Source organism: Microtus pennsylvanicus, chromosome 10 (assembly GCF_037038515.1).
Source record: "Microtus pennsylvanicus isolate mMicPen1 chromosome 10, mMicPen1.hap1, whole genome shotgun sequence".
Lineage (NCBI taxonomy): Eukaryota > Metazoa > Chordata > Mammalia > Rodentia > Cricetidae > Microtus > Microtus pennsylvanicus.
In genome coordinates this window covers 38043291-38068163 of record NC_134588.1, presented here as the reverse complement: position 1 = coordinate 38068163, position 24873 = coordinate 38043291, and the positions used below count along the sequence as shown (strand labels likewise).

The following is a 24873-nucleotide window of genomic DNA, read 5'->3' as shown; positions in this document are numbered from 1 at the left end:
GCCGTCACCTGCCGCGCGACGGACGCGCCAAGAGACGCTCTAGCCGCCCGGGAGACGTCGAAACTCCTCCTCCGCCGCCTCGGCCTCTCAGCATCCGTAGAGCGCCCATCGCCCGGCGGGAGAAGGGGCGGGGCCTCGGAGCGTCCACGGGAGGCACATCCGGGACCCTTGGCACTCTGGAGCCGGGGCGGAGCGATGGGAGGGGCGGGCCTAGAGAAGGGGCGGGGCTCGCTCCGACCTGGACCTGGACCTGGAGCTGCCCTCGCCCTTTCTGGCCGCCGGCGCTGTGCAGGGATTCTCCTTTAGGCGCCACGGGTCCTGAGCACCGACTTCCAGGCACAGGTGGGTCGCTGGAGGCCTCTGTGGGATGGGGAACCGGGTTTGGTGCGGTCCTGCCGGGCGCTCGAAGTCTGGCCGGTGTGCACTGTCCCACCGGCATCCCAGCAGCAGAGGCCAGGCAAAGCCTTCGTTGCCTCCGTGCTCCCGACCGCCTGGGCAGCAGGAGCGGTTTCCCATCGGGACATTTCGGGCCTGGCCCTGTTGCTCCCGAGGGTGGGGTCTTGGGGAACCCAGGACAACTCTGCTGCTTGCAGAGCTCCTGGCGGGCGGGCTTGCCAAGGCCCTTTTTCACTTTCTCCCCCTCCTCCTGCGCCTTTGGTACAGAGGCGTTGTCTCGGTTACGAGTTTGGGAAGGAGCTTTGTGGGAAGACGGAAAGCGAACTTCTCTAAGAGAAATAATAAACATTTGTTTATTTTTTATCCTAAAAGATGTGCCCTAGAAGTCCAAAGGAATGAGAGGCTCGTATGTCGGGCTGCAGTGCCTTACGGAGAAATGAGCGTTTTTCACTTGAGATGGTTCTGATGAATTAAAGCAAAAATGGCTACTTTCAATTAATAATTCTCTTTCATCAGACTCATATAGAGTGCCGTAGTGTTAAGATGGTTTTAAAGAGTATATTTTCTCAGGATTTCTGCTGTTCCAAGCATGTTCCAAGGAAGACTTTTGACTTCCAGAGGAAAAAATACTGCTCAGAATACTACCATCGGGTGACATCTTGACACAGCCCTCAGTACTTTTTATTGAATCCCGCCTGAGACACTTATTTTTATTACTTTGGTGTGCGGTATACTTATTTGAACTTCTGGCCCTAGTTTTTGTAATGTAGTTTAACTTAATAAATGTAAACTAGCCTTAGCTTCCATTTTAAAAGAAACTGCTTATTTGCTTGATTTCTCAAAGTAAAAATAAATAAAAATAAATTTTAAAAAGTTAGCTTTTTCATTCTGTTTTTTCGAGTCAGGGTTTTGCTGTACCTTTGGAGCCTGTCCTGGAACTAGCTCTTGTAGACCAGACTGGCCTCGAACTCACAGAGATTCGAGATTCCCCAGCCTCTGCCTCCCGAGTGCTGGAATTAAAGGCGTGCACCACCACCCCCAGCTAAAAGTTAGCATTTTCAAATAACAGATGATTAAGAGATATTGACTTAATAGATGTGTAGATTGAAGGAAAATTCAGGAGTCTTTATATTAGTAATGGTAAAAAAATATATATTGTAGTATGGATGATCCGAATTTGAAGCAGAATTGTTATCACACCAAGATTTTACTAGTATCTATCTAGTTTACATTCTAAGTTAAGAGAATGAGCAACATAAAGAACAATACAGCACTGGTTAACTTTATAGCCAAGATCAAGTGTAAAACACTCAGAGTGGTCATTTTTTTTAACAGCTAATGTTTCTAAATTTATAGTGATTTAATAAAACTTCAACTGGTATAAATTCTTGAGACTGTTGTGTTTAAAAAGGTCCGAACTACTCAAAGGAGAATTACCTTTATTCTTGTTGTTGACTTAGATTTACAACACTTGATTATATAGGAGTAGATTGCGGGGTAGCCAGATGTTGACTGGCCTGACTGCCTAGCTGCCTTCTAAACCACTGATCTGAGCCTTAAGGTTTGAGAATGGGCACACTGGCAGTTGAAGAAAGCAGAAACTAAGCTACTGTTTGTTGATGGGTATCTGGAAACTGTCTTGGGGCTCAGGATGAGTCACTTCATCAGTATTACTAAGATACTCCTAGCAGTTGGCACATTCCAGAGGAGTTTTGAAATGATCAGGAAGCATTGTATCACCATGTCATATAACGTTGCCAATTTTAAAGTAATCTGTGTTTCAGTGCTTAGTGACTATACACACACACACACACACATATAAATAGCTTGAAATATACTGCCATTCAATTCTCTGTATTTAAATTTTTTATCCTGCTCTATATGTGTGCGTATATATACATAAGTAAAGAAGTACTGTAGGTGACCTAGTCACCAGGATGCCAAGATGCAATTCCAAGATGCCTGCTCTGCAGCCTGAAGGAGTTCTCTTCAGAGACCTCTGCTCAGATGTGGCTGGGACCCTCTGACTTACATTGCAGAAGACAGTGTAAGTCTTGTCTGAAGACATGCTGGTCATTGTAGTTCATAGATAGGCATTGTAGCTAGGTAGTACTGTGAGTCGCTTCCCTTTCTTGCAAGCTTGCATGGTGACTTCTGGTAGCATGAAAGCTAGTCCTTAGGGAGGGAGCTTTCAGGACAGATCCAGTTTGGGTCCTCTTGGTCAAGGACTTACCTTCCAGCTCTGGGAAGCAACTATAGGTAACAGCAATAGCATGTCATTTGGGGGGAATCTCTTAGACAACCCTGACCATCAACTCAAGAGGGACTCTCATACCTATTGTTGGGGGTTTTGTTAGATGGTCTCTGGGTCATAGCGGAAGCATTGTCGGCCCAGGTAGATAGATTTCATTTAAACTATATATGTATACACAGACTTACATGTATTGTATGTAATTTTAGGTAAATAGATAATAATATGATTCCTTATGACTTTTTCAGGTATCCATATGTTATTTTACCCTCCTTCCTTCCTCTCCTTCTGCGATGACCTCCCTCCCCACTTCTAATTACGGCCCCAACCACCATCACCCTTTTTCACATTTAGGTTTCACACTTAGGTCTTTGATCTGTTTTAGTGATTTCATTCTTCTGCATGTGAATATTTAGTTTTCACAGTATTATTTGCTGAAGATGCTGTCTTTTCTCCAGTATATGTTATTAACATCTTTTTCTAGTATTAGAAGGCCATAGTTATGTGTCATATTTAGGTCTTTTTTTCTTTTTTTAAGTTATTATTTTAAGTTGGTACCTTTTTAAAAAAAAGTTATCGTTTTTATCTTATTACTATGGTTCTGTAAGATATATTGAAGTCTTGAATGGTAAGCCTTTCAAAATTGTTCTTTTTTTCTCAGGATTGTTTGGGCTATCCAGGGTCTTGATCAGTTCATCAGCATTTACACACACAAACACACACACACCACAGAGCTTTTTTCTAGGAATTTTCTTTCCTTTCACAACATCCAATGTCACTAAGCTTGCACACACACTCACTCACACACAAAGAAAAAAAGACACTCAAAAAGACAGGTTAGAATATGGGCATTAACAAAGACTCTTTTGGGTTTTGTAATAGTAACTGTATGAGTAATTGTTGTAGCTTTTAAATTTGTATTACTCTGAAGACATAATTTAGATCTAAAGACTAAGTGAAGCTTAAAATGAAAAATAAGCCAGTTTGCTAATTGCTTCCAAAGAAATTCCTCTTGTAAATAAAACTGTGGAATGTTTGATGAGGTACATATTTCAGTTTAATTAATGAGAATCGAGTTACTGGTAAGTTTAAAATCAAAAGTTATACATGAGTAAGATATATATCTTGACCTTAAGGATTTGTAGTAATATGGGCGCGGCTGGGCTGCGTCCCCAAATCCCCAGCCGCCTGGCTCGGCTAGCTTATGCCCCGAAATAATTACACAGACACTGTATTCATTTAAACACTGCTCTGGCCCATCTCTATCTAGCCTCTTCTAGGCTAACTCTCGCACCTGGACTAGCCCATTTCTTATCATCTGTGTAGCGCCCCTAGGTGCGCTTACCGGGAAGATTCTGCCTAAGTCCATCTTGGGTCAGAGCTTCATAGCGTGCGTCTTTTCCCTGGAGCAGGTAGCATGGCGTCTCTCTGAAGGCGTCTGCTCTGGAGAGGAGAGCTGTGGAGTCTGACCTCACTTCCTCTTCCTCCCAGCCTTCCCTTCTGTTTACTCCACCCACCTAAGGGTGGGCCTATCAAATGGGCCTAGCAGTTTCTTTATTGCTTAAACAATGAAATCAACAGATTGATATATGACACTCCCACATCACTTCCCCTTTTTCTGTTTAAACAAAAAAAGGAAGGCTTTAACCTTAACATAGCAAAATTACATATAACAAAACAGTTATAAGTAAAAGTTACATCAGAAACATTTATACATATAACAAAATTGACCTTAAATCTCTATCAATGCAAATTATTCATACCTATATCATTTCCCCCTTTAAATGTAAAAGAACATTTATAAACAATATTTTGGGAACATGGGCGCAGTTTTTTCTCTCCAAACTGCTTCCTGCTGAATGGGGGCGTCGTTAATGATTTTAGGGTGTAACCTGTGTGCCAGGTTTATCTCAGTTGGCAGTTGAGCAAGGCAATTTTCTGAAGATGTTCACAGCAACCCTTCAGGAGGACGTGGTCCATCATACCAAATCGGAATAGAAGAAATCCATAGAGTCTCATCCTCTGTGAAAACAAAAGAAGAATCTCTTTTCCAAAGTATCATATCCTTAGATCCAAATTCTGAAATCATACCCTCATGATATCCGTTCTGGTTCCACTTGGCAGCCCATATAATGAAATGTCTCTCTGTACTTAGCTCCTTCACAGTCAAAAATTTTAAAGAAAACACAATGTACATAATCCAGACTCTTTGTGAATTTTTCATTTTTACGCGGCTTAGTTTTACTCTATCACTTTACTTTATTCTGTCTCTTTAAAGACTTTACTTTTACTTTTTTTTTTAACCATTAATTTTATTCTCTATATTCTTTTTCTTCTCTCTCCCAAGCCTACGTACATTCATCCAACAGTGTGACTCATTCAGTGGTCTGAATCTGTCCTATTGTGAATCTGCAATTTTTTACTATCCAGGAGCACTTTTGATTTGCGCCTTTAAATCACTAGGCGCTTAAGAATCTAAGCTGTGACATTCCTAGGTTAACTTTTGCTTTTTGAGCGTACATCTGTAGACCAGGCTGTCTTTGAACTCTCAGAGATCCGCCTGTCTCTGCCTCCCAGGCATTGGGATTAAAGGCGTACACTACTACACCTTGAACTCACAGAGATCTGTTTGTCTCTGCCTTTTAGGCACTGGGATTAAAGGCGTGTGCTACCACACCTTGAAGTCACAGAGGTCTATCTCCCTCTGCCTCCCAAGTGTTGGGATTAAAGGTGTGTACACACAACAACTCTCTTCCTTTTCTTTTTTACTTTAAGAACTTTAACTTTTAGCTTGCGTATATTTTTAACACACAGTAAATCATTTAAAATTTTTCTTTGTCTTTGAATCTCTCTTTACTGAATATCTCTCTTTTTCTGACCACATGAGTCTTTAATTTACTGAGCAATATCAGTAGGACTAAAGGCGTGGCTTTGCCGGCTGGATCCTTAGCTTTCCAGCCTCATGGCTGAGGTACTGGCTGCAAGGTCCCTGCCAGCCAGCAAGCTACAACAGACAACACTCAAGTCCTCTCTCAGTAGCCGGCCCTCCTGCCTCAAACAGTCAGAGTTTTCCCTGGCAGGATGGCCCAGAAAGCTGGCATTTTTAAACAGCGCAGCTTCTTTCCTGCTACGGCTGAAAACCGAAAAGCATGCGTTCAGCTTTTCATCAACACTGTTTAAGTGTTTTGTGGCAGGACCTCTTAATGAGCCGCAGGGTTTTGCAGCTAAAGCTGAGTCAGGAAGCCTCTTGGGGCTACCAGGTAGGAGCGGCACTCAGCACTTTAATTCTGAGACTGAGCGTGCAGCACAGAAATTCTTTTCAAGTTACATCCAAATCTGACATGCAGAGCACTGCGCAGTCTAAAATCACGTCCCTGAATGGCGGCAGGAATCCGCCATGCTCTTCCGCCTGCCTAAGCCTGATTCTGCCTTCTGCCCAGGAGCAGGCGGGGAGCTCTGAGTCATCGTCAAGGTCTCAAAGCACTCTCCTTCCGATCCCAACCGGGAACACAAACATAAAGCAAGAGTTTGCACTGGCGGCACAGCCCCAGGAAGCCACGCTTTGAAGTGACACAGCGTTTTTTCCGCTGCTGTTGCCGAATCAGGAAATGTCTCTACAGCACGCCACCAACAAACAGCAAAAATCTGTGTCTCTCTCCCTTATTTTTAAGCCTTCTCAAGTTTTTTGTGGACTCAGTTAGCCACACGTCTGGGCGTCATTTGTAGTAATATGGGCGCGGCTGGGCTGCGTCCCCAAATCCCCAGCCGCCTGGCTCGGCTAGCTTATGCCCCGAAATAATTACACAGACACTGTATTCATTTAAACACTGCTCTGGCCCATCTCTATCTAGCCTCTTCTAGGCTAACTCTCGCACCTGGACTAGCCCATTTCTTATCATCTGTGTAGCGCCCCTAGGTGCGCTTACCGGGAAGATTCTGCCTAAGTCCATCTTGGGTCAGAGCTTCATAGCGTGCGTCTTTTCCCTGGAGCAGGTAGCATGGCGTCTCTCTGAAGGCGTCTGCTCTGGAGAGGAGAGCTGTGGAGTCTGACCTCACTTCCTCTTCCTCCCAGCCTTCCCTTCTGTTTACTCCACCCACCTAAGGGTGGGCCTATCAAATGGGCCTAGCAGTTTCTTTATTGCTTAAACAATGAAATCAACAGATTGATATATGACACTCCCACATCAAGGATTGACTATCAGCTGTTTGAATGCTCGTGTTGAAGGTAAGTCTCAGCAAGCAAAGTTTGGCTCTTTGAATAGCATCTTGAAATGTATCAGTCAGCTGTAGAGGCTCTTGACTCTGGCAGTGAGAGTTGCAAGCCGGCTTTAGAGGAGTCAGGGACTCCTTTCCTTTATCATACCTGTATAGATTTCCTTCCAGTGCCTTTCTGTCTTTCCTCTGTCAACTATTTCCTCTATACAACTATTTCACGTTGTACCCTGGAAAGTATAGTCAGAGAACCATGTGAAACGCTAAGCAGTTTGTGCTGAGGCAATATTGGAGGAGCACAAGCTGTCTTTGATATAATTAGCAAAGGGAAGAGCCCATTGGTAAATTACTTCTTGTGTCAAAAGATAAAATTTTGGACAACAAATATATAAATTTTACTTGTCTTTGAAGTACAATTCTAGAATTGGTCAATACCTTATTCTATAAAATAGAGTAGTCTAATTGTACGTTGACAAAGCAGGGATCTTTGAAGGTGAAGAGAAAATAATAATAGAAGACTACCTAGTTAGGATCAGTTACTATTTTATAAGAATTAAATTAGGAGGGACTTGTTGATTAGCAGTTCCTGTATTCTAGGAGGTCTTTTGGAGGATCTATCTAGTCCCTTAAATTTTCGGTTTGATTCTATAGCATTTAACACATAATCATGTTGTAATCACTATGTTTTGGTTTGGTCTAGTCTGTTGAAGAATAGTGCAGACTTCAGAATGAGATAATGCGTTCTCATAAATTGTATTTCATTTAAAGTCATTGAAGTAAGTTTGGTGACAAACACCAGTAATCTCAGTACACTAGAGGCCAAAGCAAAAGGATTGCATGCACGAGGCCAGCCTGGTTGGTGAGACCACAGGAAGACTTAACAGAGAAATACTGTTTTAACTTGACATTTTTGCCCAGTTCCTACTATTGTACCTTTCTTCTTGATTGTATTTCCTACATATAATATATTTATAACTAGGCAGTGGTGGTGTACGCCTTTAATCCCAGCAATCAGGAGGCAGAGGCAGGCAGACCTTGAGTTCAAGACAGGTCTGGTGTGTGAGTTCCAGGCCAGCCAGGGCTACACAGAGAAACCCTGTCTGGAAAAACAAAACCAAACAAATATATATATGTACATGTACACACACATACATATAGAGAGAGTCAGGATTTATCATAAAGTATTATCGTAAATTTTTCATCAAAATGTTAAAGCCTTTTCAAAAGAAGTGAATTACAGAAAAGAAAATCCATTTTGCATTATTTCCATTAAGCAAATGATTCACAAAATCAATTTTGATGCTATTTAGATTTCTATTAATATGTATTGCGCCTTAATTAGCTACAATGTCCTAGATGTAGAAGAAATATTTTAATGTAAAATCCAGTCTTTGCTCTACTAGGAGCCAGTAAAGTATAGATAGATATACTTGGGATGAATAATAGAATGAAAAGAATGAGAAAGATATGTTTTGAAATTTGGGCTCAGAGCTTTAAATCACCATTTGAACCTTGGGAGAGGAAAACAAAAATAGTAACATAACAAAATGTTAAACGTCATGTCATTGTTACTCCTCTAACACATGTGAATAGGCTGGGATAGAAGGGCTGGAGCACCATCATCGTATTTCTCTGAAAGCCAAGAAGAGTCTAGTAATAAATGCATTGTTAAGATCAACTGATAAGGGTTTCTCTTTTGTTAGGGCCCATGGGCCCTGACATAGAAAACTATTTTCCCTAACTGGACTGGTATGAGGGGCAAGGAATAACCAGACACGGCTTACCAGGTCATCACAGAAGGGCATCTCAGGCTTCTCTCCATCCTAAAGATCTACCAGCATTTATTATCTCAAAACATTTCTTAATCTCCCCACCACCACCAACCGCTCAACCGAGATGGATACCTCATTAATAATCTCTTTCTGGGAACAAAAAGAGATTATTAGCACCTGCAATTAAGTCATCAGCTTCAGCAAACAACTCTCCCCAGGCGATCTACATTTATAACAAAAGAGTTGGAGTAGCACTTCCTGGCTATTGTTGAGGGCAGTGACAGGCTGTCTGCAGGTTTACGTGACCACCTCAGGTGGGCCTATGGCTTCAGAGCCTGGCTGCCACACCATAAAGAAATATGGGCCTACACTCTTTCAAGTTGCAAGTAGCTGGAAATGTTCCCCTGCCTTTTAAGATTTTGCAAACTAAGGGATAAAATAGTAGTAGAGGCATTAAGCAGGCTGGAGAGATGGCTCAGCACTTAAGAGCCCTGCCTGCTCTTCCAAAGGTCTTGAGTTCAATTCCCAGCAACCACATGGTAGCTCACAACCATCTGTAATGAGATCTGAGATCTAGCCAGTCATCCTCATCAACTTAAACCATGAAAGCCAATATGGACAAATTCAACAAAACTGCCATATACAGCTGCCCATGCAAGGTTCAGCGCTAGGGCATAAATTTTATTTCATTCAGAGACTTTAAGTGCCAGGAATTTCAGCCTGTCCTCTATAACTCTGAAGCCCTCTCTAATTCCTGATGTGGTCACTTTCTCTGCAACTATATGAGCCCTACCCTACACTTGGCCAAACATAAGCAGCTTTGAGGTTTAATTTGATATCTTGACTCTGATATTTCCTGTGTAAATTATAATCACTGTCCCCTCTGTCCCATTCAGAATGTAAGACTGTCCCATCTCCTCGTACATGTATCCCCACACCATTGTTTGTTGTGTGATACCCCAGGTCCCCAGGCTACCTGGCTTCCCCACCTACCATGGGAAACGCTGCATGTTCCGCCAGATGGGACTTTCTTCATTTCTCATCTCATTCGGCTCTCTTTCTTAGCACATCTTTTGCTCTCAGAGAAGGCAGTGTCTCTCTTTTGTCACCCCGGACCAATTTCAAACTCAGTAACCTTTTCTGTCCTGTTCTTTTAGGAGTCTCGCTTGCTCAGTTATCCTCTCTCGGTTGTCACCCATTCTCCAGGTTGACTCAACACCACCCTCAGTAGCACACTCCTGAAAACAGCAAGAAAGTTTTCTTCCAGGTTGCAGTTTTTGTCCTACCTTCCTTTATAGCTCAGAATTGTGCTTCTGTAAAGAGAGCGGATCTGAGCCAGGCAGTTGTGGCGCATGTCTAATCCCAGCACTAAGGAGGCAGAGGCAGGCGGATCTCTGAGTTCGAGGCCAGCCTGGTCTACAACGTGAGTTCCAGGGCAGGCTCCAAACAAAGCTACACAGAGAAACCCTGGGGGGGGGGGGAGTAGATCTATGGATTCGCTTCCTACTGCATCTCCTGTTCTCACTGGCTCAGCCTCTTCTGTCACTCCGCTGCACTTGGATTGGCTAGCCATTTCTCTTTTCCAAGCCACGGCGATAGCCGTTCCCATCATTCTTATTTAGATGATGATCTCCAAGCATTGGACATAGCCAGACATTATTTCCCTGGACTCCTCTTCCCTGTGGTCTCCTGTGAAGGCAGATGTTAGAATGGAGACCAGAAATGCACAGTTCTTTAGGGAGATGATTTTTTTTCTTTAGGGAGCTGATGTCTATAGTTGCTCCCTTTTTGTCCTTATCTGGACCTTAGCTCTCACACCGACCTACTTGATTAATAAGTGGTATAATTCATGTATAACAATGTATTATATATTGTATAATTAATTAGACATAATATATTGTATTTTAAAATTAGTTATTTGTGATCGTTATACTACTTGCTGCTGTTGTTGAAAAAGTGGGATTTCTCTAGGTTATAAAAATATGAGTAGATAATAAAAGTTTTTTTTTTTTAAATATTTATTTATTCATTATGGATACAATATTCTGTGTGTATGTCTGCAGGTCAGAAGACGGCACCAGACCTCATTACAGATGGTTGTGAGCCACCATGTGGTTGCTGGGAATTGAACTCAGGACCTTTGAAAGAGCAGGCAATGCTCTTAACCACTGAGCCATCTCTCCAGCCCGATAATAAAAGTTTTAAATCATAAGCAAGGTCTTACTCTAAGTCACTGTTGGATGGTCACATGATTTTGAGTGTTTTTTTTATATTTCTGCCTTTTCTAATTTTTCATGACATTTTTAGTAATGTTTTACTGAGAAAAACTTACTGAATTCAAAAGATGTTTTGAAATTTTAAAAAGCTCAAAACATTTCAATAAGCAGAGATTTACTATTGTTTGCCTTTATAAGATGTATTGAATCCATTTAACTGTAATTGCACTTTGTCTTTTTGATAGGTTTTCCAAAGGACAAGGAAGATGGAAGCATCTGCAAACCAGTTGCAGCCACTGAGTGAGAGTCAAGTGGCCAACTCGGAGGGCGAATGCATATGGCAGGTCACAGACATGAACCGACTGCACCGCTTCTTGTGTTTTGGTTCTGAAGGTGGTACCTACTATATCAAAGAACAGAAGCTGGGTCTCGAAAATGCCGAAGCCTTAGTAAGATTGATTGAAGATGGCAGAGGAGGTGAAGTGATACAGGAAATCAGGTCGTTTAGTCAGGAAGGCAGGACTGCAAAACAAGAGCCCTTGCTGTTTGCGCTTGCCATTTGTTCCCAGTGTTCGGACACAAAGACCAAACAGGCAGCCTTTAAAGCTGTCCCCGAAGTTTGCCGCATTCCAACCCATCTCTTCACTTTTATCCAGTTTAAGAAAGATCTGAAGGAAAGCATGAAGTGTGGAATGTGGGGGCGTGCTCTCCGGAAGGCCGTGGCAGACTGGTACAATGAAAAAGGTGGCATGGCCATTGCTCTGGCAGTTACAAAGTATAAGCAAAGGAATGGCTGGTCTCACAAAGATCTCCTAAGACTGTCACATCTTAAACCTTCCAGCGAAGGTAAGCATAAGATTCCCTAATGGGTAGGAGACGTAGGTGGTTGTTAAGTAGCAAAATTTCATTCATTTTCTAGAATTAGCTTTTATTCACAAAACATGTTTAATTAATCCAGACATATTTAAAATCAGTTTGAAACAAAGGACCTGCCAAAGTTTGAACATGCTGATTTTATACTTTTAAGTTTTTAATATTTAGGTTTAAGGAATTTTTATTTTTATTGGAAAAACAACATAGAAGATGCTTCTAGGTGAAGCATTTAAGACAGCTTTGTCTTAAATCTGTAAGATAGCAAGTTACAATACTATAGAAATTCCTGCATGTTAATACTAAATTTTGATCAAATTATCTAAATTAGAGTTCAAAAATAGCACATAGGCTGTTTCAGTTTTACTTAGAGATATGTTTTATTTAGCCTATAAAAATATTTTAAGAAAAATAAGTTTTGTCAGTATATTAAGAAGTCAGAAGACTTGATATAAAAATCTGTATTCTGACCGGCCTCCAGATGTGCTGACCATGGTGCTAGGGTTGAACCTGAAGCCTCACACATGGTTGGCAAGTACTCCATGAAGCACTGAACTGTATTCTCAACCCTTTTATTATTCTTATTGCTCATTTATTCATCTTGACCTTCCAAGATTAGACGTAAGCGATACACAATTGAGGTATGTAACTCTATCACTGAGCTGTATTTCCCACACTCCAAAGTTTTTATTTTGAAGCAAGGTCTCACTAAATTGCCCAGGCTAGCCTTGAACTTACTATGCTCCTGCCTCGACCTCTGAGAAGCTAGAATTAGAGGCCTATGCAAGAGGCCTGGCTCAAGGCTTTTGGAAAGGTTTTGTTGTTGTTTGGTTGGTTGGTTTTTGGTTTGTTTGGGGATTTCTTGTGGGGTTTTTTGTTTTTGTTTTTGGAAGCACTAAACCAGTGTGTGTCAGCTGATGCTGTCTGGCCATGTTTTTTACCATGGCTCTCTGGCCATAGTTTTTAGGTCACCATGACCTGTTTCTGTGTTTTACCTGAGTTTATTAATCTCTACCCATTATAGATTTGGAGATTAAGAGGTAGAAAGATCACAGTTTATCAGATATGTGCATTAAGGAATAAAAAAAAAAAAGATATTCCCTATTGGAGTACTTTAGACCAATAATGAGCCCAAATTTGAATTCTCACTTCTCTGTGGTCTGTGGCTTATGTGTTGTCTGACTGTAGCTTGTCTCTAATCTGTTACTGTTGCCTGTCCTGACAAAGGGATTTGCTCTGTATTTGTAGAAGAGCACAGAAAACTGGTCTGGAAAAGGCATGAGGAATACTTAGCTGGAAAACACAGTTTACAAGGGAAGAAGTTCCTTTACTGAACCACACTCATCAAAATAGCTCTTAAAACCAGCACCGATGTTACTTATCAACCTATATCCATATGTTGCTTCCAACATTTCTGAGATACTTGTTATTTTAAGTTGCTTTTAACCTATATAATTACCACCACCACCACACACACATACACATAAATACATTACTCTGGTTCAGAGGCATGGAAGAGTACATACTTGAAGATTTGCTTAGGATATAAAAGCTGACTCATTACATGGGAAATCCAAGGCGTAGTAAGGCTGGTTACATTGATTTCTGAAGGCAGGTTGAACTTAAACCAGTATACAGTATACTAGAAGGCTAAATACATAGCTTTAGATGATCTCAAGGTGTATTAAAACAGTTTCATGGTCTGACCAAAGTTCAGTCTTTTCAAACACAAAAGGTGTTTTCAGCAAAAGATATTACAAGAAGCAAACTGTAGGCATAGATTTTTCTCACTCCAAACCTCTTTTTACTGTTAAAAAAAATGTAAAAGGAATGAATGTACAATATTCTTTAAAATATTGGGCATGAAGCATAGACAAATCAGTATGATAATCAATGGAATAGTGTCAGGAGCCAATTTCCTCCTAAAATCATTACAGGAACCATCACCCTGGGGAGTCTGCAGAGAACCCCACACCCCTAATTGTGTTAAGAATGGTTCTATTGACAGAGCCTACCCCACACCCAAATTGGCTGTTAATGAGAGCTATCTGTTAGCGGAACCCACCCCACATTCCAAACTATCTAGGGAGCTAGGTAAGCCAGGCCTACTGTGACTTGACCGAAGATAACCTCCTGCCTACGTGACCAACGAGGACCATGTGACCAACGTGAACCACGCGGCAAGAGCCCAGAACCCTGTGCCCATCCCCCCAACTCCTTACCCTATAAAAGGTTGTATCTCGTCCCTAATAAACGGAGGCTTTGACAAACTTTGCATAGCCTTCTTCCTGTCTCCTAGCCCATATCTTCCAGGTAGTGCCTCTCCGTGACCCTGGAATAACTGACTGCCAGGCGGGCTACTAACCCTAGACTAAGTGGCCCGCCAAGGCAATCAACAGAATAGATCTATACTCTGAATGAGGTCATGGACATGAAATACAGACTATTACAAAGTTTATAATTTCAGTGTCTCAGAACTGCCTCTGTAGTACAGTTTGTTTAAGCTATAGACAGATTCCGCCACCACCACATGTGTAGACAGTAAAGGTGTATTTTTAAAAAGCTCGCTTCATTTGCTTAAATGTGTTATGTGGCAGAACATAACATCCCACTTTAAGGGAGTCAGCTCCTGTCTTCTAGTTAAGCTGATCACATTCTTTCTGTTTTCACTAATCCTCCTTCCCTTTCCAATTCCTTATCTTGTTAAAGGACTTGCTGTTGTGACCAAATATATCACAAAGGGCTGGAAAGAAGTTCATGAACTGTATAAAGAAAAGGCACTTTCTGTGGAGACTGAAAAACTGTTAAAGTATCTGGAGGCTGTGGAGAAAGTGAAGCGTACGAAAGACGAGCTGGAGGTCATTCATCTAATCGAAGAGCACCAGTTAGTTAGGGAACATCTGCTCACAAACCACTTGAAGTCTAAAGAGGTGAGTTAGTTCCTTTGAAAAAAGAAACCTCAGGTTCCAGACCCGGGGTTCAATCCCCAACACTCCAGAACAAGAGAAGGGGATAGGTGACTCAGTGTTTAGAGCACTTGATGAACACGCAGGAGGACCAGCCAGTGTCCATATGCCAGTAGGAACACAGATGGAATCTCAGAGCAAGGTAACTAGCAAGACCAACCAGACCGCACATCAAGGAGATCTGGGTTTGACTGAGAGACCCTGCCTCAAAAGGAAAAGTTAGAAGCTAGTAAGGAAGATTCCCAGCATCAACATCAGGCCTTTTCACTCTCTCTCTCTCTCTCACACACACACACACACATTCATTCATTCATTCATATTCTCTCTCTCTCTCTCTCTCTCTCTCTCTCTCTCTCTCTCTCTCTCTCTCTCTCTCTCTGTCTCTCTTCCCAGCATCAACATCAGGCCTTTTCACTCTCTCACACATACACACATTCATTCATTCATTCATTCATTCATATTCTCTCTCTCTCTCTCTCTCTCTCTCTCTCTCACACACACACACACACTCATACAGAGAGAGACCCAAACATACCTTTAAAGTAATACCTATTAAAAATATTCAATGTAGCTGGGCCACATTTAATCCCAGCACTTGGAGGCAGAGGTAGGTAGATCTCTGAGTTTGAGGCCCACTGGTCTATGAAACAAATTTCAGGACAGCCAAAGCTGATACACAGAAAAACCCTGTCTCAAAAAACCAAAAAAAGGAAAAAAAAATTGAATATTAGGATGATACCGACATTATTATACTACCAAAAAAAAAGGACTATCTTGAAAATTTAAAAAGCCCTGTATTTTCTCCACAAAACCTTCAAGTTCTTACTTGATAAGCCTTTGATCACTTTATTTGCATTCTTTAAACCCCAAGTAAAAACTTGACAGAATATATTGTTAATATGGTTGATTTAGCTATGTTATACTGACTCATTTCCTGTTAACTTTTTACATTTCTAGCTATACTCACCCTCTGTTGTTCCCTTTTTTCCTCCTGTAGGTATGGAAGGCTTTGTTACAAGAAATGCCCCTTACTGCACTCCTGAGGAATCTGGGAAAGATGACTGCTAATTCAGTGCTTGAACCAGGAAATTCTGAAGTATCTTTAGTATGTGAGAAACTGTGCAATGAAAAACTGCTCAAAAAGGTATGTGTGGCCGGCCCATGACTTGGTTAGCTAAAGAAGTTGGCTCACAAGTGAACTAAGACTTCTCTCATGACAAGTTGCATTTAATTCTCAAATCTAAGTTTAATATTTGTTCTTTTTTTTAATAAGTGTCTTTATTACCTATAGTAATATAAAACTCTGAAGACTTATATTTGTTATTTTAACTTGAAGCTGGCAACTACCTTCTGTCTGTCCTGTTTCTAGGCTTGTATACATCCATTTCATGTTTTAATTGCATTAGAAACCTACAGAACAGGCCATGGGCTCAGAGGAAAACTGAAGTGGACCCCAGATAAAGAAATTTTGCAAGCATTGGATGCTGCTTTTTATAAAACATTTAAGGTAATAGCTTATTTTGTTTATTTAAAAAAATACTTGTGGATTAATATATTTTTTAAAAACACATTTTAATAATAATATTAATAGTTTATCTAGTTTAAAGTGTATATGCATGGGTTTTTCTTAATTGGTATGAAGCTGTCTGCAAAACTGATGTTGTAAATTTATGAGTAAATTCTTGTTACTCTGAATAACAGCTATTTATCCCAAGATCATTTTAATACATTTTAAGGTCATATTGATAATTTACTGAATTTGAGAATTTGTATTTCTGTGGGTTCCTTCAACTTAATATTCTTTTTAAATTCAGTTGCTAATCAGGAGCTGAGTCTCATCAGTCTTGATAATTAGGTTTTCAAAATGCAAATGAGAACTATAAGTTAAAAATTTTTTATTTCAAAATTTTCTGGATTGTGGACGCCCAAAAGTGTGAGCCTATCTCTACCTTGTCAGAGAGTTTGGACATTGCTCAGAATGGTTGATAAGTGTCGCTACACATTCTGACTCAGGACGTGATTACTCTGTTCTTTTGAGATTAAGATGGTTTTTACAAGTAGACCCATTCCATCCTGACAGATGGTCAGGATGTGCAAGCGTACTTTTGCTCTTTCTTTTCTAATATGAGGTTACCTGGGGAATGGCCTGGTCTATGGAGCAAGTCCCAAGACAGCCAAAACTGCATAGAGAGACCCAGTCGAGAGAAAGAGAGAGAGACAGACAGACAGACAGACAGACAGACAGCCAGAGACAGAGAGACAGAGACCCGGAAGACCAAAAAGAGGTATTTGACCTTGTATTTGTATCGAGTGTCCATTACAGCATTATTCAAGGAACCAAAAGGTGCCCAGGTGTTTCACTTTCTGAAGCACACTACACACTGTAGAGCCAGAAAAGGCCTGGAAGGTGCAAGGCTGCTCAAGGTGAATGCATAAGCTTAAAGTTGCTGCTTAATCGGATGACGTTTCTATTGTGATAGTAAGAGTATCTAGAAATAGAGGCAGTGCTTGTAAGCTGTAAATATAGACTTAATGCCACGCAATTATGCCCTTAAAAATGGCTAAACATTATTGTTTATAATGTTATTTATCTTTTTCCACAGTAAAAAAAATAAATAAATCTTAGATGTTTCCATGTTACTTCATTGAGAAAAGTCTTTCAAACTAGGACCATAGCTTCTTTAAGTAAAATTAAATGGGTTACATTGTTTTCTTCGTTTTACCAGTTAATAAGAGGTGGAGTTTTAAAAATAATAGGCACTTAACTTACATATCAAAAAACCAGGCCTTTCCTCTGGGATCCTTTTGAATGGAAGATGAAGAAATACAATTTTTTTTTCCAGCTTAATCTGCCTTTGTTGTGACTACTTTGTTTGCCTTTTAGATGGTTGAGCCAACTGGGAAGCGTTTCCTACTGGCTGTTGATGTCAGTGCCTCTATGAACCAGAGAGTTTTGGGGAATATACTCACTGCTAGTACTGTTGCTGCAGCAATGTGCATGGTAAGACTCCCAAAACAATTTAGCTTTCCCACCCCCAAAATGTGTTTAAAGTAAAACCGTAAAGGTAAACATCATCAAGAATTAGTTTTTCGGGGCTGGAGAGATGGCTCAGTGGTTAAGAGCATTGCCTGCTCTTCCAAAGGTCCTGAGTTCAATTCCCGGCAACCACATGGTGGCTCAACCATCTGGAATGAGGTCTGGTGCCCTCTTCTGGCCTGCAGACATACACACAGACAGACTATTGTATACATAATAAATAAATAAATATTTATAAAAGAAAAAAAAGAATTAGTTTTTCAGAGCTGGAGAGATGGCTTAGCACTTAAGAGCACTGGCTACACTTCCAAAGGATCCAAGTTCAATTCCCAGCATCCATGTAGCAGCTCACAATTGTCTGTAACTACAGTACCAAGGAATCAGACACCCTCACAACAGATATACATTCAGACAAAACACCAGTGCACATAAAATAAAACAAAAGCAGAACAAATAAAAAGAGTTGTTTTTCACTCATTTTGTCAGTCCATTTATGTAATGTTTACCATTTTATATCTAAAGACAACGTTTCAGTTATACTGAGGATGCATGTGTAAGGAACAGTCAGAATTGAGCTGCCAAATTTTATAGCAAGATTAAAGGTTACTAGTATTTGCAAAAGTAGATGATAATTAGAAAAAAAATATGTTTAGCAGGGCAGAGGTGCTACACACCTTTAATCCCAGAGATTTTGGCAGAGGCAGGCAGATCTCTGTGAGTTTGAGGCCAGCCTGGTCCAGGGAGAGAGTTCCCAGACTGCCAAGGCTACACACAGAAAGGGTGGGGGCAATGAGGAAGGAAGAAAGGGAGGAAAACATGTTTAAAAGCGCAAACTAGTGACTAGTGCTTCCGACACCACGTGGCAAGGAAACCCCCTTCACTTCTGTGCCTTTATTCCTAACTTAGTAAAATGAGAAGCTTATGTTTGTTTATTCGCCTCAGAGGGTGCTGTAAATACCAGTTTCTCAGAGAGTTTTTGAGTCATACTTTTTATTTGTTTTCATGTATGGCTTGCATTGGCCCCTGGGGAGAGGGACCCTCAGAGTATAACTCACAGGAGTCATTCTGTCCTTTCACCATGTGGATTCCAGTGACTGAATTCTGATTGTCGACAGCTAGCACCTCTGCCCACTGAGCCATCTCACCAGACATCAACAGTGCTGTGACTCTGTATTCTGAAACACAAATATTCAAGTTCAGGAATAATAAGCCCCATAGTGTTTCTTTCAGAGATAAAGTTTTATAAGCCTTTAAGAGACTGTAATTATGTCAGTATGCTGAAAAGTGTTACCATTGCATTTTACAGCTGGTCACACGAACGGAAAAAGAGTCTTCAGTAGTTGCTTTTGCCTGTGATGTGGTACCGTTTCCTGTGACTACAGACATGACCTTGCAGCAGGTTTTAACAGCTATGACTAAAGTAAGATACTGTTTTATTTATATGACCTTATTTTTTTTACTTGGGGTATGCATAATATCTGTAGGAAGGAATTGTTCTAACTTCCCATAGCAAGCACAACCAAAAATATCTATGTGCAGGCGTGGCGAAGCCTTGATACTGGTTTTACACAAAATGGTGCTCTAAAAATTAGAGCTTCTATGTATTCATTTGAGACATGTGATAGACATTGAGGTAATTTTATTTTACTGTCTTTCTTTCCCTGAGATAGGTCCCAGCAGGTAGCACCAATTGCTCTCTTCCAATGATCTGGGCCCAGAAGACAAACACAGCTGCCGATGTCTTCATTGTCTTCACTGATAATGAGACCTATGCAGGACAGGTGCCTCCTGCTGTTGCCCTGAGGGAGTACCGAAAGGTAAAGCACAAACCTGTGCACACCAGACAGTACTTCCTTCCCTTTGACTATGTTCTCTTCATTTGTGTAGGAAAGCCAGTGGCAGATGGGCTCAGCAGTACTTAAAGTAAAAAGGTAGGGACTACACATACATCACCCAGTTCCAGTGCTAAATAGTAGTAAGAATGCCCTTTGCCAGCAGCTTTGAGATGACCAAGTAAGTATCTGACCGCAGCTAATATTGTTAATGATACGTTGCATTCCTTGAAAAATTAAATTATCATTTGTAAGTTTAAAGAACTACATAAAGTTACAGTACGTTTTTCAGTCTGTCTTCTAAATTTCATGGATATATCTGTATTGACATTCTCCTTGACAAAAATGTTCTGTTACTATTGTGTCCTTTTTGGAGGTTGGTCACTAGGCTATTGAGCATGAACATGTGGCTCACATGGCTAGAAGGATAAGCAGAACTTGCTGTGAAAAACACTGGTTCTCACAACATAATTTTCCCACAAGCTTGGGTGTTCATGTTAGAAATGTAAATCGCCAACCCCATCAGACATCTGCTGAGTCAAACCCCACCGGTAGGCTTCTGGTTTCCCATGAGTGCTTTGCTTTTGAGTGCCATAACGTAAGAAATAGTATTATTTCTAGCCAGCTTTTCTTAAATTAACCTGTCTATCTTTTGTCTCTGGGCTTTTACCTTACTATATATTATTTACCTTTCTTTACTTCTTACTCTGTGGCTTGCTGTGTAGCTGGGTGACTGGCCCCTGGAGTCTTCCTCTCCTCTTTTTGCTCCCTGATCTTCTCTTTCCTGATTTCTCCTCCAATTTATTCTCTCTGCCTGCCAGCCCTCCTGTTTCTCTCTTCTGCCTAGCTACAGGCCATTCAGCTCTTTATTAGATGAATCAGGTGTTTTAGGCAGACAAAGTAACACAGCTTCACAGAGTTAAACAAATGCAACATAAAATAATGCAACACATCTTTGCATCATTAAACAAATATTCCACAGCATAAACAATTTTAACACATCTTCAATAAATATTTAACAACATAAATATAAGTCCTAAGTCTCTTCTAACTGGATTCTGCACAAATTAGTTAGCTGATAAAATGTCATAGTAGGTAATAGTCCATACATCTTAGAGTTGGTACAACAGTTTTACCTGTGTCCAAAACAAATTTATCTTCAGAACTGGGCGTGGTGACTAAGCATGTAATCCTAGTACTCAAGAGAAGAAGGCAATGGACTAGAGAGGTGACTCAGTAGCTAAGAGCACACTGCACTTGCAGAGAATCTGAATTCATTTCTCTACACCTAATTGGGGGATTCATAACTGCCAATAACTCCAGGTCTAAGAGATCTAATGCATTTGCAACCACATGCATCACGCATATACACATTAAAAATAAAGTCTTTAAACAAAAGAGTCTGAGGCAAGACGATCTTTGATTTGAGGCCAGTCTAAGCTATATAAGGAGTTCAAGACTAGCCTGTGCTACATATATAGTGAGATCTCATCACATTATATAAGTATGGGCTGGATATGTATCTCCATTGGTAAAGTAGTTGTCTACCATACATGAAAGCTCAATCCCTAGTACTGCATAAAACTTGGGATGGTGATACTTGCCTATAGTCATAGCATTTGGAAGATAGAGAGAGAAGGGTCATCCTCAGCTATATACCAAGTTTGCGATCAGCATGGGCTATGTGAAATCCTCTCTCAAGGAAAGTTTATCAAGTCTTTAAATATATTTTTTTTCATTGGTTTGTTATAAAAATGAACCTTCATTGATTGTTTCTTTCTTAATAATTAGTTGTTGTGATCTTAACTACATATCAAGAGACTGGGATTATAGCTCAGTAGTAGAAAGCTTATCTGTTATACTCAAGGTCCTGGTTTGATCCATAGCACAAAGGATTGGTAGGAAGAAGAGAGAGAAACAGATGGGAGACGGAGCAGAGAGTCAGAGAGAGAATGGGGCAGAACAATAGTTCTGGAGGGTAAGATTTATTGTACATATCGAAATTGTAAGCTGGACTTGGTGGTGCACACTGCAATCTCAGAATTTGGTAGGGTGGACCATGGTTGTGAGTTCTAGACCAGCCTGACAAAAGATCTTAATTTTTTGTTTTTATTGCATATAATTATATATGTATTTGCTTTCCCCTCTATTTTCCATACAGAAAATGGATATTCCTGCTAAATTGATTGTTTGTGGGATGACATCAAATGGTTTTACCATCGCAGACCCAGACGATAGAGGCATGTTGGATATGTGCGGCTTTGATACGTCGTCTCTGGATGTAATTCGAAATTTTACATTGGATGTAATTTAACCATAAGTACCAGAATGACCTGAGGGGTTCACTGCTGTAGTGGGCTTCACAGAAAAGTTACAGCTACTTCCCAGCTAAATGCAGTAGTGAGAAGTGTCATCGGTGTGTGCGTGATGGAAATGGACTTTGCCAAGAGCAGGAAAAGAGGGAAGGAAGGAAGGAAGATCATGTTGAGCCCAAAGGTGCATGTACTCAGTAGCTCTTGAGAAGTCTTCAGGATACTGTAGCTTTCTCTATAGAGAACTTCTTTTTAATAGACACTGTAAAATCGTCGTGTTTTGCTCCGGTGAATCACTCATTTGTACTTTCAGCAGCTAAGATGCAAAAGTGTAAGTAGCCTCACATGTCACTGTTTGAGAAGTGCTTGCTTTCTTAAATGTTTTCATTGGAAATGGACAGTTTTTATAATGTCCAAATACTCTGAAGTGCACTAGACCATGTGACTGTGATGGAAATGAACCTCACAGGGTAAACTTTATACAAAGGGGTTTAAAAAAATACTAAGACACTTGGTACAACTAAATTATGAATGAGTTTTAAAATCCAGAGTTTTCTAAGATCATATGAACAACAGCTTTCTTATCAATGAAAAGGGTGTTTTATTTCAGGTGTTTTGTTTGTACTTGCTAGACTTTGTTGCCATTTGGTCAGATCATGATGGCCATCCCTAAGGGACTTGAGTTTGTGTAAGCGGAGGAATTTGATTGTGTCCTTGTATTTACTGCCGTAAGTGAAGACACACTTAAGGATTCCCTCTGAGCATCAGTAGTGTCTCATACTTAACACTTTCCTATTTTCGTCTTTTTTATGGAAACAAAATGTTTCCATGTTTAAGTCCCCCCATCCATAATCCTGGTAGTATAACAATTAAAATCTCAACTGTTAAACTCTTCCCATACCTCTAAAATACCTTGAACTACTTTTTATATTTTTCTAATATTAATTTTATCTGTAGTCTTTTCTATTTGTGTCCACTACTCATCTTGTGTCTTATTTCTTATTGGATAGGAATATAGAAATTATAGAAAGTATAGAAATAATAAAGCAAGCTAGATCCTTCAAGTTCAAAGGCAATTTTAGAGTAGGCAGCTATCAACCAGTCAGTCTGTGCAGGAAATCTAAAAACATGTTTTGTGTAACTTAAACTTCTTTTTTGCCATACTAACATACATTCTTTTCTCGAGCAGTCACATTTTCATTGGGAGGTTTAGCATGAAAGTGGCCTATTGAAAGGCTCTAAGGTAGTTTATACTAAAACTTTAATTTTTTATGTATTCTTTAAATATTGAAGGTTTACTGAGGGCTTATAAAGCCCTCTCACTTTATATGAAAACTCAAAACTAGAAAGTGTAGGTTACATAACCTTATTATTTAGAGGGTAAAGTTTTTTATTTTGGGAGGGAAGTGTCTTTGCTATTGTGAAAATTTGTGTATACATGTTCTTCTTTTTCCTAAGAAAATTAGGCTCTAAAAATCGGATCATGTTCCCTTCCGATAGATTTCCTATATTAGTGAGGTTGAATATGTAGCTGTTCTTTCTTTCTCTGCCAGCCTCCCACCCCCTGTAGGTATTCTTTCAAGCCAGTAACAGTTCTACAGTGTGGTTAGCAAAGATAGTAAGTATTACCTTCCACTCTAAACACCATGGCTTCTGATGTTGTTCTGGCTTTAACCCTGGTCACATGGGGAATTTCACATCTTTACTTTTGATACATTAAAGTTTCATATTCAAACTGAATTTAAGAAAAACTCTAAGAATTACATGAGAGCTATTGACTTCTTTAAACCCAGGATCTAGTTTTAATATGATTTAACTTATTATTAAATGTTACATGGATTATTATATAAATGCTTCTTTTGTTTCTGTGCTATTTGGATAGTGCTTTTAGGCAAGCAGAGTATGTCTAGGAGCAAATATTTAATCCATCAGAGAATTCAGATTAGAGGTGACCCTTCTACAGTATTTAGGTAGGCCTAATTAAATAGGTTAAGATTGAAGACAGGAGCCAGGTGTGGTGGCACAAGCCTTATTCCTAGTACCGGGAGGTTTGGACAGGTATAAGTAGTGAGACCCTCTCCAAAAAAAAAAAATATTAAGAAAGAAAAACAGAAAACAAAAGAAGACCCCACTGAAAGCTGTTTTATCTTCAAATCACAAAAATTCAGACTGGAAAGATATCTTAAATAACTTTTTTTTCTGCTGTCCTAGAGCTATGTAGATCAGGCTAGTCTCAAACTCACAGAGGTTCTCCTGCTTCCGCCTCCCAAGTGTTGGGGTTATAGACATATGCCACCATCCCGAGCATAAGGCTGGATGATTTTGGAGACAGGTGGCCTAAGAAGGCTTTGCCACTCTGGTTACCATTCTAGCCTTTTCTTTCTCCTACATGGGAGCACATTGCTTTAATAAGAGATATGGTAGAATTATGCAAAAGTTTATTCGGACATTAGGAATTGATGATATGCATAAATTGCTTTAGGAAATTGTGAACATATTTTTTTTTAATTTGGAATAACTCAAACACAATTATGTCTTAACAGCCTATGTTGCTATGTAATATAGCCCCATAGAAAGGATTTACCTCATGAAGCATAGGATATACTCAAGTGGTAAACAAGTTTTATTTTCCAAATTACCACTAGGGTTACTCTTAAGTAAATAGTATGAAAAATACTGCTTTAAAAAACAATCTTAAGAAAAATAAACTTTATTTCCTAAATACTATGTAAATATTTACAGGATTTAGTTGTTATTAGTAAAACAAAACACCAATCTTTTCGTCTCAGCGTTTTCTATTAGTAGAATTGCACTTAATAAAAACTAGTAGTGAATGCTTTAAGAGTGTGAGGAGTATGCTAGCGAGTAGAATTTACTTCGCCCTTTGCAGCCTCTTGCTTCTTTTCAAGTGCTGTGTCCTTAGAGACAACAGTTTAACATAGCTGTTAAAATTTGGCTCTTCTACAAATTAACGTATCTTATTCTTAGATCGTAGAAGAACCAGCAGCT

The 24873-nt window shown here is 40.0% G+C and overlaps 1 protein-coding gene across 1 annotated transcript; it reads left to right on the top strand.

Moving 5' to 3' along the window:
* Nucleotides 1-6: 6 nt before the first annotated feature.
* Nucleotides 7-24640, top strand: Ro60 (Ro60, Y RNA binding protein). The gene is made up of 9 exons (XM_075988170.1): nt 7-342; nt 11093-11693; nt 14427-14647; nt 15681-15827; nt 16053-16190; nt 17568-17684; nt 19027-19140; nt 19391-19537; nt 21714-24640. The coding sequence occupies exons 2-9, from the start codon at nt 11114-11116 to the stop codon at nt 21864-21866; spliced, it is 1617 nt and encodes a 538-aa protein (XP_075844285.1). The 5' UTR covers nt 7-342; nt 11093-11113; the 3' UTR covers nt 21867-24640.
* The last annotated feature ends 233 nt before the right edge of the window (nt 24641-24873 follow it).

What these genes read in the sequence shown, in the direction of transcription:
- Ro60 (XM_075988170.1), top strand. Translation starts at nt 11,114, where the DNA reads ATGGAAGCATCTGCAAACCAGTTGCAGCCACTGAGTGAGAGTCAAGTG. An exon ending in ACCACTTGAAGTCTAAAGAG is followed by an intron (nt 14,648 to 15,680) that starts GTGAGTTAGTTC and finishes TTCCTCCTGTAG; the next exon opens with GTATGGAAGGCTTTGTTACA. An exon ending in CCCTGAGGGAGTACCGAAAG is followed by an intron (nt 19,538 to 21,713) that starts GTAAAGCACAAA and finishes TTTTCCATACAG; the next exon opens with AAAATGGATATTCCTGCTAA.